The 15,562-nt window shown below is 44.9% G+C and overlaps 1 protein-coding gene across 1 annotated transcript in view; it reads left to right on the forward strand.

Annotated features, from left to right (window-relative positions):
• The first annotated feature begins 406 nt into the window (after positions 1-406).
• tsc1b (TSC complex subunit 1b) overlaps positions 407-15,562 on the forward strand; it is a 57,925-nt gene continuing 42,769 nt past the window's right edge. Inside the window, 8 exon segments of the mRNA XM_083638352.1 lie at positions 407-448; positions 8,064-8,335; positions 9,369-9,472; positions 11,205-11,357; positions 11,980-12,124; positions 14,168-14,322; positions 14,417-14,490; positions 14,598-14,776. Of these exon segments, the coding sequence (XP_083494478.1) occupies positions 8,224-8,335; positions 9,369-9,472; positions 11,205-11,357; positions 11,980-12,124; positions 14,168-14,322; positions 14,417-14,490; positions 14,598-14,776 (922 nt within the window). The 5' untranslated portion in view covers positions 407-448; positions 8,064-8,223.

Here is a 15,562-nt window from a genome sequence, read left to right on the forward strand (position 1 = left end):
GTGTGATACATCTATTAGTGTCCGACAGACAGCATCTCTGATTTTAGGTGATTATGCCCTAGCTGTTTTAAAAAAAAGAGAGAAAAAACTAATTTGCGCATGCGCTCTTCCCATGTGTCACGCGAAACCGCATTACACAAATTCATCCTTCCACCTATGAGGGGAAAAACAATCTTAGTTTCACTGCATGGCAGGGAGACTGCGCGTAGTATGAATGTAAAACATAAGCAGGAGGTGTTATGAGTATTTGATTGAATTAAACCGACATGTTGTTCGGGTGAATGAGTGGTAAAAGTCGCAGTGTAGTAGGATGTTCTGGGCATAATGTGGGGCTCTAACTTGTGGGATTAGTTTTGCATGCAGGCAGACAGCGGAGGCTGACTGCGGTGGGATGGGCTGTGAGGTGTTCAAGATGGCGGCGCCCTGTGGAGTGCAGCGACTCTAACAGGTAAACAGCTCCGTTTATTTGCGTGTTATGTTTCTCTGCAGCGAAATTCAACATTTGCGACTGTGTGTGTTCAACACGGGGCTGCTCGGCGTCCCTCTCCGCCGACCGAGCGCGCCTGTCAGCCCGCCGCTGCGCCCCTGTCTGCCCGCTGTCCCCAGCTAGCGTTTAGCCTCTCCATACGCGATCTGACTGACTTGTTTTTGGGGTTGGAAAGACTCAGTTCATGTCGTTATGACCGTGGACGCTGCTGCTCTTTTAGACATTTGAATGCGCTTTCCGTGTCGCTGTGGATGTTGCGGTGGGGAGGATCGCGTTGCCACGAAAAAATGCCTAGAAATATAATCGGATAAAGTAAACCCAACCCTGCCCATTGTTCTCCCCGAGTTGTTTACGACAGGCAGGCAGCAGGCAGTGGTCAGTCCATGCAGCGAGCAGCCTGTTTATTCAGACACAGCTTATGCTTCAACCTGCAAAGTGTGCATCCAGATGTGCACCACTGGCGTGATGACACGCGTGGAAATGTACCGGTATATAAGCGATTATCATTGCAGCCGTTCGGATATTTTTGCTCGCCTCTCCTCTCCTGATTGCATCTCAACTCAGTTCGTGCATCTCTCTGCATCATGCTCAGGCAAGTTGGAGGCGTAGGCGTGCATTTATCTTTCAACTGCAATCAAACTTGCAATCAACTTCAGCACTAACAGCGTCACCATCTATCATCTATCATCATTGTGATTAGTAGTTTTGTCATCATCAGTTTCTCCAGACGTGGAATTGTGCAAGATCACTCAGTAATGCTGGTCACTGTGGCTTCACAATGTCACCCCTGTTACATCTGTCAACATGTGTTTGGGCTGTTCAGTTTTCGCCATGCAATGCATGTATGACAAACCTTACTTAATCTAAAAAAACATTTACAATATGTGAAATAAGATTTAAAATATGCCTGGGCTGAGACATCTTACAGTGGTGAGATAATAAATGTTATAAAATACCCGAGTCCATAAATGTAAGTTAGCTTTTGCCTATATTTGTTCCTACTACTGGTTTGTGTATAATGGTGTATAATCTAGCTTTTGCCCATATTATATATTTTTTATTATGTTGGGTCACTTCAGTGATTTAGGGTTTGGCATCTGCATCTCTAAGTTAAATGATTTGAGAGTCTCATTGTGAGAAGTCCAGTGTCAAGTTATGCTGAAGCATAGCTTCATAACTGTATTCATAACTGTATTAGAGTTAACCCTTTCACTATTTCCCATTTCCTCTTATTTTCATCTCTTGCAAAACAGCGTCTATTTTTGATACCTGAAGGTGTTTACATCCATAATGCCCTTCAATAATGCCACTAAAATGTGACTATGCCACATGGAGTTGGGTTGATCTTAAATTGAAGCAAAAACACTGGTGTAAGTGGACTGAGCCAGGCTGTGCCTTGTATAAAACTGCCTAAATATAAAGCGCAGGGGAAAAGGAGGCTGTGCAAAACAGCTTGTACACAGCCAAATGTCATTTTCAGTGTTTACATGGAAGTGCTCGCTCGGGCATAAAGCTTCTTTGTCTCCTCCTGAGCGCTCCAGAGCTGCTTGAGGTCACGCTGAGGCTACTTCCTGTTTGTGCCACTGGCCTCAGTGGCCCGAGCGTGGATCCCTGTCCTGTACCCTAACCCTGTCCAGATCAAAACATCCACATCTAAACACCAGAGTGGTGTTTACCCCAACTACCCAACCCCATGACAGAGCAGTTACACCACTCTGCTTAACCCAACTACCCAACCCCATGACAGAGCAGTTACACCACTCTGCTTACCCCAACTACCCAACCCCATGACAGAGCAGTTACACCACTCTGCTTACCCCAACTACCCAACCCCATGACAGAGCAGTTACACCACTCTGCTTAACCCAACCTCATGACAGAGCAGTTACACCACTCTGCTTAACCCAACCCCATGACAGAGCAGTTACACCACTCTGCTTAACCCAACCCCATGACAGAGCAGTTACACCACTCTGCTTAACCCAACCCCATGACAGAGCAGTTACACCACTCTGCTTAACCCAACTACCCAACCTCATGACAGAGCAGTTACACCACTCTGCTTAACCCAACCCCATGACAGAGCAGTTACACCACTCTGCTTAACCCAACTACCCAACCTCATGACAGAGCAGTTACACCACTCTGCTTACCCCAACTACCCAACCTCATGACAGAGCAGTTACACCACTCTGCTTAACCCAACCCCATGACAGAGCAGTTACACCACTCTGCTTAACCCAACTACCCAACCTCATGACAGAGCAGTTACACCACTCTGCTTACCCCAACTACCCAACCCCATGACAGAGCAGTTACACCACTCTGCTTACCCCAACTACCCAACCTCATGACAGAGCAGTTACACCACTCTGCTTACCCCAACTACCCAACCTCATGACAGAGCAGTTACACCACTCTGCTTACCCCAACTACCCAACCTCATGACAGAGCATTTACACCACTCTGCTTACCCCAACTACCCAACCCCATGACAAGAGCAGAGCAGTTACATCACTCTGCTTACCCCAACTACCCAACCTCATGACAGAGCAGTTACACAACAGACACTCTGTTCACCCCAACTACCAAACCTCATGACAGAGCAGTTACACCACTCTGCTCACCCCAACTACCAAACCCCATGACAGAGCAGTTAGACCACTCTGCTCACCCCAACTACCCAACCCCATGACAGAGCAGTTACATCACTCTGCTCACCCCAACTACCAAACCCCATGACACAGCAGTTACACCACTCTGCTCCAACTACCAAACCCCATGACAGAGCAGTTAGACAACTCTGCTCACCCCAACTACCAAACACCATGACAGAGCAGTTACACCACTCTGCTCACTCCAACTACCAAACAAACACCATGACAGAGCAGTTACACCACTCTGCTCACTCCAACTACCAAACAAACCCCATGACAGAGCAGTTACACCACTCTGCTCACTCCAACTACCAAACAAACACCATGACAGAGCAGTTAGACCACTCTGCTCACTCCAACTACCAAACACCATGACAGAGCAGTTAATTGATAGCTTCGGAGACAATTGCTCCGTGGTTTGCTTTGTGAATCAATGAGCAACACTGTCTTCTTCGAGCTTGTTTTGATTTGGTCTGAGTGAGGGAGGCTCAGGATAAATGTTTCTAGTTTATGATTTTGTTTAGTGGAAATTAGGAGAAGAAATATGTTTGTTTCTTATTTCCTCCTACGTCTACAGCAATAATCCAACTATTGACCTTATTCTAAAGACGGTAAGACATTAAAGATAGTATTCAGTTAAGCTGTTTGCATGGGCTGCTTATGGAACGATCATTTATAGTCCTGTTTACATGCTGCAGAGAAAAGTCCCATTAACAGGGCAAACAGTTAAAGACTTTATTGAAAACTACATGATATGATATCCACTTCTCTCAACATCCTGAGCATGGCGATGATTTCAGCCTCATGATCATTACTCCTTTTCTCATTCATCTTTTCCCTCTGGAAACAAGTCTGGATCGCCGCTTGTGTCTCAAAAAGCCACAAGTCCTCTGATATCATCAGAAAATGCCGTTTAGGCTTCAGTTACAGTACATTGTAGGGGTGCACCGATCGATCGGCAAGCAATCTGTATCGGCCGATTTTGACCTCAAATATGCGATCGGCTGATTGCCGATATTTCGGCTGATTGCCGATATTTTTTTATATTAAAAAAAAAAAAAAAAAAGCCCTATCACTAATCAGGCTTTCCAACGATATAAAATACAATGCCAATTGGTATTATTAAAGGGGAGAAATAATCAACCTAAAATAACGTTTCCAAACTTTCTTTGAGGAATTTATATATCGGTGATCGGTAATCGGTGATCGGTTGGGCAGATATTTCCCATAGGCAATCGGTGATCGGTGGCAAAAAACGTGATTGGTGCACCCCTAGTACATTGCAATTTGTTATTGACACTATTGTCTTAATGGGGTTAATATGGGATTAATGCTGTCCATGTCAACATGGCTTACTCACTGTCCTGCTCTCCAAATCAGATCCACTTAGCATTGGATCTGAGATCATGTGACACTCTAGTGAGAGATGAACCACACCTATTCTGCATTGGCCTTGTATTCTAACGGAGCGCTTTATAGCCTGTACACGAAAACGTCTTGGTCACATTCTGGTTCTTATTTGAACTTGGTGGAGCTGCTGCCTGGTGCAGCAGTGTAGCTGTTGAAAGCAGTGCCTGGGTCTGGGTGTTGATGCTGGTGCAGCAGTGTAGCTGTTGAAAGCAGTGCCTGGGTCTGGGTGTTGGTGCTGGTGCAGCAGTGTAGCTGTTGAAAGCAGTGCCTGGGTCTGGGTGTTGGTGCTGGTGCTGTTGCAGCAGTGTAGCTGTTGAAAGCAGTGCCTGGGTCTGGGTGTTGGTGCTGGTGCAGCAGTGTAGCTGTTGAAAGCAGTGCCTGGGTCTGGGTCTGGGTGTTGGTGCTGGTGCAGCAGTGTATATGTTGAAAGCAGTGCCTGGGTCTGGGTGTTGGTGCTGGTGCTGGTGCAGCAGTGTATATGTTGAAAGCAGTGTCTGGGTGTTGGTGCTGGTGCTGGTGCAGCAGTGTAGCTGTTGAAAGCAGTGCCTGGGTCTGGGTGTTGGTGCTGGTGCTGGTGCAGCAGTGTAGCTGTTGAAAGCAGTGCCTGGGTCTGGGTGTTGGTGTTGGTGCTGGTGCAGCAGTGTAGCTGTTGAAAGCAGTGCCTGGGTCTGGGTGTTGGTGCTGGTGCTGGTGCAGCAGTGTAGCTGTTGAAAGCAGTGCCTGGGTCTGGGTGTTGGTGTTGGTGCTGGTGCAGCAGTGTAGCTGTTGAAAGCAGTGCCTGGGTCTGGGTGTTGGTGTTGGTGCTGGTGCAGCAGTGTAGCTGTTGAAAGCAGTGCCTGGGTCTGGGTGTTGGTGCTGGTGCTGGTGCAGCAGTGTAGCTGTTGAAAGCAGTGCCTGGGTCTGGGTGTTGGTGCTGGTGCTGGTGCTGGTGCAGCAGTGTAGCTGTTGAAAGCAGTGCCTGGGTCTGGGTGTTGGTGCTGGTGTTGGTGCAGCAGTGTAGATGTTGAAAGCAGTGCCTGGGTCTGGGTGTTGGTGTTGGTGCTGGTGCAGCAGTGTAGCTGTTGAAAGCAGTGCCTGGGTCTGGGTGCTGGTGCAGCAGTGTAGATGTTGAAAGCAGTGCCTGGGTCTGGGTGCTGGTGCAGCAGTGTAGATGTTGAAAGCAGTGCCTGGGTCTGGGTGCTGGTGCAGCAGTGTAGATGTTGAAAGCAGTGCCTGGGTCTGGGTGCTGGTGCTGGTGCTGGTGCAGCAGTGTAGATGTTGAAAGCAGTGCCTGGGTCTGGGTGCTGGTGCTGGTGCTGGTGCAGCAGTGTATATGTTGAAAGCAGTGCCTGGGTCTGGGTGCTGGTGCTGGTGCAGTGTAGATGTTGAAAGCAGTGCTGCCTGGGTCTGGGTGTTGATGCGATATCTGCAGCTGATTCATTATTCCACTTAGGGAAGAAGCTGCTGGGTGCAGAAGATACCTGATGATAATGACCTGCCTATCAGGATTATTGATGCCTGTTTTTCACATGGAGATTTAGAAGGCTCCTGTGGGCTCTTCCACTGACTCAGCATCTCAGCTTAAGTGGCATCATAGAAAGCATTAATAGATGACAAACATGAAAGGACAAATATATTAAACTATGTCGTGTTTTGTTGTTGATACATTATTCATACCAGGCTTCGGTTGTGAAGATGGAATTGTAACCAGGGAGGAGGTTCACCTCATATATTTGGATTCATCACTCTAACACTTCTTGGAATGTATTCCGCTGTTTGTTTTCCTAATCTGGTTTTAAACGGTTGTCTGAACTTGTCTGTGAAAGTGTAATCATCACTAATCAGTGTGGTCAGATGTTTTGAGCTGTAGGTATAACTTTGCATGTTGGGGCTTATCTTTGTTAATGTTATTGTCCTAAATGACAGGAAGAGCGCAGAGGCTGTGAACATGACCTTATCCATCCATCACAATCATTTATTTTTGAATAATATATATATATTATATTTTTAATAGATTGTTGTAAACCATGACCTAAAATAAAGAACACACATTGTCTTAAAACACAGAATTTCAGTTTTAGTAGCAATTGAAATGGGTAATCAATAAGATTAATTTAGGCTAAATAGATATGTTAAATATTTAATTTATTTAATTGACATGAATCGCTGACATATTGTTTGACATAGGTCTAATTCCCTAGTGCAATTCGGCAGAAAAAAATGAAAACTTGATTAAAAAAAAAAGACGACATTAAGACTACAAGCAGAGCATTGTACAAAATTCAGATGTGTATCTTTATGGCAACGACACGTGGTCGTGGTGTGCATTAACTTTTTCAACTGAGTGGAATTCAATAGAAAATATTTTGATCTGATTTATTCTCCCAAAGGGGGAAATTGTGTTTTGCCCTCTCGCTGGGTGCAGGGTCAGCCAGCCAGTGTGGCATTCAATCCTGAGGCAGATAGAGCTTAAGTATGTTGCTCAGGAATAACATCAACAGGGAATCGAACCCAGGCAGGCCCCTCTATTTAACATCTATCCCCCCCTTCAATCCCCCCCCCCCCCCCCCTCCGGATTTCCCCCCCATTTTCACACCATTTGCACATGGCCAATCAGAATCAGAATCAGAATCAGAATCAGAAAGACTTTAATGATCCCCGGGGGGAAATTGGGACAAGTTGCAGTTGCTCGCACTCAGGCATGAAATATCCACATAACACAACATAGCATAACACAGTATCACACAGTATCTCCCTAAACGTAAAAAACAGTCAATAAAATAAAATAAAATAAAATAAAAATAGAGTAAAATAAAATAGGTGCTTACTGGAATTAAATTAAATAAAATTGCACATTGCGTGTGACAATTGCCCCTGCTGTCCCAGTCCTTGCCCCACCCCCTCTGCCGATCTAGGGAGAGCAGTAGACCAGCACATGCTTCCTCTGATACATGTGCAGTTGCCAGCTGCTTCTTTTCACCTGACAGCGAGGTGTTTCACCAGCAGGACGTAGCGCACGGGAGGCTCACACTTCACCCCAGTTCTCCTCCACCCCCCCCCCCCCCCCACCGCCCCCAACCGCCCCCAACACGCACCGCGACCGAGCAGAGGAGGCGCTAGTGCAGCGACCAGGACACATATCCAGCGGCGTCCCACCCGCAGACACGGCCAATTGTGTCTGTACGAACGTCTGACCAAGCCGGAAGTACCGCTGCCGGGAATTGAACCCGGGTCTCTGCGTATTTAACATCTCTAACCCACTAGGCCATCATGCCACCCAATGCAATTCATATAACTGTTAGAGCCTTTTCACTTATTTATTAATAAAACATTCTTCATTCTTTCGGTACATTCAAGTGTTTCATTTTTTTTTTTTTTATAAAATCTGCTTTAATCGATTGAACCGGAAAAACATTGAGGCACAACACTGCTGTGCAAGATAGTATGTTTGGTATTGTCACATGAGCGCTAATCCTAGATCAGAACTCTTCTTCTGGGAAATGTTTTGAATTGGCCTTGGTTTGCTCTAGCGGTGCCTGGAGACTGTATTGGCGGGTGGCCCCAGGAGCCCTCCAGGCAGGCGGGGAAGGACGCGCTGAGAGAGACGCTGCTGCTGCCTCCACCTCCAGCAGCACTGCTGCCTCCACCTCCAGCAGCACTGCTGCCTCCACCTCCAGCAGCACTGCCACCATGGCCAGCAGAGAGCAGCCCAACGTAGGGGACCTCCTCCCTCTCCTGGAAACCTCTGACCTCCACCAACTAGAAGAGATCAGAGGCCTCATCAACGAGCACCTCAGCACTGGTAAGACACCACACACACACACACACACACACACACACACACACACACACACACACACACACACACACACACACACACACACACCACATAGCTTCTCCTTTTTCTGTCTTGTGTCAAGAACTTTTGAGAGCCATTCATCTCAGAAATACTGTTAGTGCAGTCTTACACCAAGTCTTACATCAAGTCTCTCCTGTAGTGAGAGTAACACACATTATTATTATTATTTTTATTATTATTTTTATTTTTATTTTTATTTTTATTATTATTATTATTATCATCATGATGGCCCACTGGCAGATGTAGACATAAATACAATGCGTTTCAAAATGTACACATTCACTGGGTAAAATAAGAAAACTCATTCAACTTAGCTTAACATGCCACTTTTTTATTTATTTATCTAACATTTTTTTCCAAACAAAACTATAAGATTCATCCTACTTAAATCGTAACATTTGTCATAATTAAAGCATCATTTTATCGCTCTGTCATATCGGCAGAAATGTTTGTTTTGGGCCGATGCCGATATTTCATTTTAAAGCCTTTTCGGGCGGATACCGATGATGTGCCGATATCATCGTGCCTCCCGAGGTCTTGTGAAAGTCTTCTTATCACCTAGCCTAGCTTCACCTAGCCTAGCCTAGCTTCACCTAGCATAGCTTCACCTAGCCTAGCTTTAACCTAGCCTAGCTTCACCTAGCCTAGCTTCACCTAGCCTAGCTTTAACCTAGCCTAGCTTTCGCCTAGCCTAGCTTCACCTAGCCTAGCTTCACCTAGCCTAGCTTAGCTTCACCTAGCCTAGCTTCCCTGATGGAGCAATTTGCTGAAATAATAGCTCTACTCCCCTTTCATTCAAGAGCTCCTCTGAGTAGACTGGTTTTAGGGAACGGTTTGAAACCTAGCTTATTTCCTGTCAGCTATTGTATTACACTGCAACAGGAAGTAAGCAGGAGGGGGGGGGGGGGGGGGGGGTTAGAATGTTTTGTTGTCAAGTTAAAAGTTACCGTCAATATCTTTTCTGTCTTTCTTTAAGAGCGAGGGTCCATGCTGCTGAATGGACTGGTGGACTATTTTTTAGAAACAAACTCTGCCCAGGCCATGCATATCCTCTCCTCAGTCAGAGAGCCACATGATAAGGTGAGAAACAAACTGCTCAGGCCATGCATTAGGGATGGGCATTTCTAGCAAAAACACTATTCGAAATTCGCTGGCCAAAGTCGACTTTTAATCGAAATTCGAAAATAAAAATAAAAATGTAAAAACAATTAAATTTTTTTTTTTTTTTTTTCTTTCTTTTTGTGAGTGAAATGTTGCATTGTCTCCCCTGATTCTAAGTCTAAGGCTTTATTAATTAATAGAAAAAGCTTCTGCTGTGGATTTTTAGCTCAAACAAGCATTGCACCACTGAAGTAAAGAACATGTTACATGACATTGACATTTTCGAAAATAAAAAACAAGTTTTGACAATCATGAGTGGTTCATTAAATATTTAGTAGGCTCAGGTCTGAGTGCCAAAGGGGTGCCAAAGTCACCCCCTCTCCCTCTTCATGGGATTTCATCCGCCATTCATTTTTCCATAAACCTTGCTTAAAATGCTTATAAAAATTGTTTTACTTGCTCAAACCAAGCGATTTGACTATACGGTACTTAGAATCAGGGGAGACAATGCAACATTTCACTCAAAAAAGAAAAAAAAAAAAATCGAATTTCGACTTTCAATAATAAAAGTCGACCTTGATAATAACAACGATTATTCGAAAATTCGAAATTCGATGCCCATCCCTACCATGCATATCCTCTCCTCAGTCAGAGAGCCACATGATAAGCTGAGAAACAAACTCTGGAGTCACATGATAAGGTGAGTAATGTGCTGGGCCCTGTTTATTTATAGCCACACAGCATTTTATTATTACCCACCTGTACGATGTCAGTATAACCCTCTGTATAACCCTCTTTAGAACACGGCTCTCTCGAATACTCGATTCTGATTGGTCAATCAACAATATTCACCGGTCATTATTTCTCGACAACCGACCGCTGCTCTGCCACACCTGGATTAATCAGTTGATAAGAGCTTTTTGTCAGCAAACACTACTAATTAGGCCAACCAGTTGCAGCTGTGGTGTCTTCTGTGCCAATTACGAATGAAACCGCTTTGCCGTTGAAAACGCTATTAAAAAATCTATTTGAATAATTATTTTTGTCAGATTATTGAATGATTTAGTTGTAGGCCGTGTTCTAAGCGGGATAATGTATATTGAGGCGGTGATTACTGGGAAATGATGACCTTCAGGTGAATCATTAAGCCCTCCGTTGCGCGTCGGGCTCAATCATCACCTGTCGGTCATTATTTCCCCCGTAATCACCGCCTCAATATACATTATCCCTTACGTATAACCCTCTGTACACTCAGACTTGGCACATGACACTTTCCAATCAGACAAATGTAGAGCCGGTAACACTCATTTATTGCACGCATCTCATTCTATTGATGGAATTAATACATTAGCAGAACCTCTTCAAGGTATCCTGGTGTTTAACCAGTCACTGTGCTTGTCTTCAGCGCTGACACCATGCTGTATGCCACACTGCTGAAACGCACACATTTACAGTTTACAATTTCCTCCTGCCATCCTTATACAAAGAGTGTTTCTGCTTCAATAAAGACATGAAAACGCCTGTTCTTGTGTTGTAGTTGACAAGTAAAGGGATTTTGATTCCTATTCTTTTGCACCTCCTCCCCGTTACTGCATTATCCTTCATGGATTTGCTCCAAACGCAATCTATCTTCGATCTTCAGCCAACGTTCACCTGCATTGATGGTGTGTAGACGATGAGCCTAAACCCCGTCCTCTCTCCTTCCTCGCAGCACCTTCTGGACAAGATGAACGAGTGTATGACCAAAGCGGCCTGCCGGCTGCCCACCCTCACCCTGCTGGGCCATGTGGTCCGCAAGCAGCCGTCCTGGATCCACAAAATAGCTCGATACCCTCTACTGCTCTCGCTGCTCAAATGCCTCAAGGTAGATACCCTCTACTGCTCTCGCTGCTCAAATGCCTCAAGGTAGATACCCTCTACTGCTCTCGCTGCTCAAATGCCTCAAGGTAGGATGGACCCGATTCGGAGTCAGTGAATGAAGACGTCTCCTTTGCAAGGAGTTGAGAGCGGGCTGGATAGATGGAGGAAGCTACTTCTGTACTTTATTTGATATTGAATGATTTGGAAGAATTTGATTAACCGCTGGTTTATAATTTGGTGACATAAAATCATCAGATTAATTTCTTATTGGAAGTCCAGGTCTGTCCAGTTAAATTAACAGCTGGCATTTACATTACAGTACATTTCAGTTTTAGTTTTATTTAATGTGCTTTGATGCATGAAGCTGCCATTCAAACCAGTGCAGTTTTTAAAAACCAAATATTTAATACTGTCAAAGCACTCAAAGTGTGTCGGTGAACTGTAACAACCAATTAATTCGCTCATTCTTTGCACCTAAAACACACTATGGTATTGTCACCTTCGGTCAGTGGGTGCTCCTTTGAGGCACACTTGTCTTTCCTGGCACAAACTGAGTAGAGGGGTGATGTTTGGAACATAGCTTCATATCTTTATCCTACCTTGCTGTGTTTTCTGTCTCCCGGCAGACGGATACGGACGTAGTGGTCCTGATTACTGGAGTGCTGGTGCTGATCACTCTGCTGCCGATGATCCCCCAGACTGGGAAACAACACCTGTGGGAGTTCTTTGACATCTTCGGCCGCCTGGCATCCTGGAACCTGAAGAACCCCGGTAGGAACTTCCTGTCGTGTCCCAAACATGGCATTGCAGCATGTTGTCATGTCATAATTGGAAGACTTTTTGAGTTTGTTTTGCACGGGTCGTCACTCCCAGCCGCTCGTCCACAAAATGCTCAGGAAGATTTTGAGCGCTCTGAGTGCAGGGCCTTGTGGCACACCTGTAGTAATGCAAAGGAAAACGGATTCTTTAATTCTCCATACAATTTAGGCTTTTATTTGTACAAATACAAAGTGCAAATACAGGGCTATTGAAGAAATACCCATGTATTTCTCTAGGGGATGTAGGTGTTAAACAATTACTGCAAGCATCATTAAAAGGCAACTTTGAGACAGCTTTGGCCTCAATGTATTTTATTTCAGATTATTAATGTCAGACATTGATGTCTGAAAGTGTGAATATCTCTCAATGACTGCCTACGTCAATAACAATGTGACAGTGAGTGCCATCATGTCTGAAGAGGGACAAAGGAATTTAATCAAACTAATGAATGCATTGAATGAACAAAAGATACACACAGTATGCCACTGAATGTATTTGCATCAACATTTTTACAAATAGTATTTGTGTTCTGCGTGGGCTATTGATACACACATGACTCACAACTCTTTCTAGTACTGCGAACATAGTAATGTCGGTTGGGTAACTTATTGAGAAAGTAATGCTTGTCTGTGTACTGTGTATATAATTTATTGTGATAAATGTGCACATTTACAATAGAGTTTGTACATGTACATATTTCCCAAGGTCAGTCTGGTAAAGGGGTTAATAATACCAATATTAATACTAATATTAATATGCATGGAAAAGTCTAGTCACAGTAGCATCTGAAGGCCTGCTGTTCAATTCATTCAGATCAGGATATCAGGCGAGAAGCTGGCACATTTTCACGGTTGGAAATGAGTTGTGTAGGTTAGTGGAAATGAGTTGTGTAGGTTAGTGGAAATGAGTTGTGTAGGTTAGTGGAAATGAGTTGTGTAGGTTAGTGGAAATGAGTTGTGTAGGTTAGTGGAAATGAGTTGTGTAGGTTAGTGGAAATGAGTTGTGTAGGTTAGTGGAAATGAGTTGTGTAGGTTAGTGCATCATCCACTATTGGAGTGAAATTGGGGGGACTGATAGAGAGAGATTGAGTGTGTTATCACCTCCACCAAGGAGGTTATGTTTTTGGTGCTATTTCTCCATTTCAGTTTGTCAGTTAGCAGCAGGATTACTGTTTCAGTTGGTCAGTTAGCAGCAGGATTACGGAAAAACTACTGGGCCCATTTTCATGAAACTTGGTGGAAGGGTGAAGCATGGGTCAAGGAAGAACCCATTAAATTCTAGAGCAGATCCGATCCGACTCACGGAATTTGCATATCATGGCAGACTGGACTGGCCTGGCTCTTAGAGTGCCCTTCTAGTTACAGAGGTGAATCCAAAGACCTGTAGTGAAATGTAGTGACAGGACTGGGAGACCCGTAGTGAAATGTAGTGACAGGACTGGGAGACCCGTAGTGAAATGTAGTGACAGGACTGGGAGACCTGTAGTGAAATGTAGTGACAGGACTGGGAGACCTGTAGTGAAATGTAGTGACAGGACTGGGAGACCTGTAGTGAAATGTAGTGACAGGACTGGGAGACCCGTAGTGAAATGTAGTGACAGGACTGGGAGACCCATAGTGAAATGTAGTGACAGGACTGGGAGACCCGTAGTGAAATGTAGTGACAGGACTGGGAGACCTGTAGTGAAATGTAGTGACAGGACTGGGAGACCTGTAGTGAAATGTAGTGACAGGACTGGGAGCGAGTGCACTGCTGTGACTTGTGTTTTCCTCTCACACTAACTGGGAAATATAATCACTTAGCACATTTACCGCCATATTTATTGTAACACATACAGTCAGCCGATAGTGAAAGAGCTCAGCTGGAAAAAATAAATCCCTTGACAATCAACTGGGGTGCAGCACAGCACTGGGTTTAGAATATGTTGCTGTTGAAGTAGAATTTGTTGGCCCTGAGGTCATCATGTGTTGTGTGATGTGTTTCTGCCACCTTCAGGGCATGTTTCCGAGGTTTACTTGATCCACTTGCACGCCAGTGTCTACTCACTCTTCCACCGCCTCTACGGCATGTACCCGTGCAACTTTGTGTCCTACCTGCGCTCGCATTACAGCATGAAGGAAAACATGGAGACTTTTGAGGAGGTAGTGAAGGTGAGGATATATTGTCATTGCTGCTTAGTCCTGTTGCTCTCCACTAGATGAAGAGTTGAACGATGATTATTAATGATGTTCATTTTGTGTCCAGCCGATGCTCGAACACGTTCGGATACACCCGGAATTGGTGACAGGAACCAAGGACCACGAGCTCGACCCCACCAGGCAAGCATCGCACTAATCTGCCTTACAAAATAACAGTGGAGGTGTTCAGCTCTTCTTTCCAAGTACGCCATATCGCTTTGATGGAGGGCCCTCTCCTTTTGATACAGGTGGAAAAAGTTTGAAATCCACGATATCGTCATCGAATGTGCCAAAGTGTCCCTCGACCCCAAGGAGGCCTCGTGTGAGGAGGGCTATGCCACCATGCCTGATAACTTCTACCCCCACCTCCACCTCCGGCCCCAGGACTGCACCTCCAGCCCCTACACAGACTTCCACAGCAGCTATGGTCAGAAAAGACTTTTGCTCATTAGAAATATAGAGTTCATTGTTTCACAGGCACCTCATGCAAGCCTCACATTAATAAGTAAGAGAAGAATGCTGTTGATTGATTTTTATGAGTCAACGTTTCCATCTCGTGACGTAGAAGCTACGACACGTTTTATCTAGTGACGTAGAATCTCGTGACGTAGAAGCTACGACACGTTTTATCTGGTGACGTAGAAGCTACAACACGTTTTATCTTGTGACGTAGAAGCTACGACACGTTTTATCTTGTGACGTAGAAGCTACGACACGTTTTATCTGGTGACGTAGAAGCTACAACACGTTTTATCTTGTGACGTAGAAGCTACGACACGTTTTATCTTGTGACGTAGAAGCTACGACACGTTTTATCTGGTGACGTAGAAGCTACGACACGTTTTATCTGGTGACGTAGAAGCTACAACACGTTTTATCTTGTGACGTAGAAGCTACGACACGTTTTATCTTGTGACGTAGAAGCTACGACACGTTTTATCTCGTGACGTAGAAGCTACGACACGTTTTATCTTGTGACGTAGAAGCTACGACACGTTTTATCTCGTGACGTAGAAGCTACGACACGTTTTATCTCGTGACGTAGAAGCTACGACACGTTTTATCTCGTGACGTAGAAGCTACGACACGTTTTATCTCGTGACGTAGAAGCTACGACACGTTTTATCTCGTGACGTAGAAGCTACGACACGTTTTATCTCGTGACGTAGAAGCTACGACACGTTTTATCTCGTGACGTAGAAGCTACGACACG

This window comes from Poromitra crassiceps (genome assembly GCF_964638095.1).
Source record: "Poromitra crassiceps genome assembly, chromosome: 6".
Lineage (NCBI taxonomy): Eukaryota > Metazoa > Chordata > Actinopteri > Beryciformes > Melamphaidae > Poromitra > Poromitra crassiceps.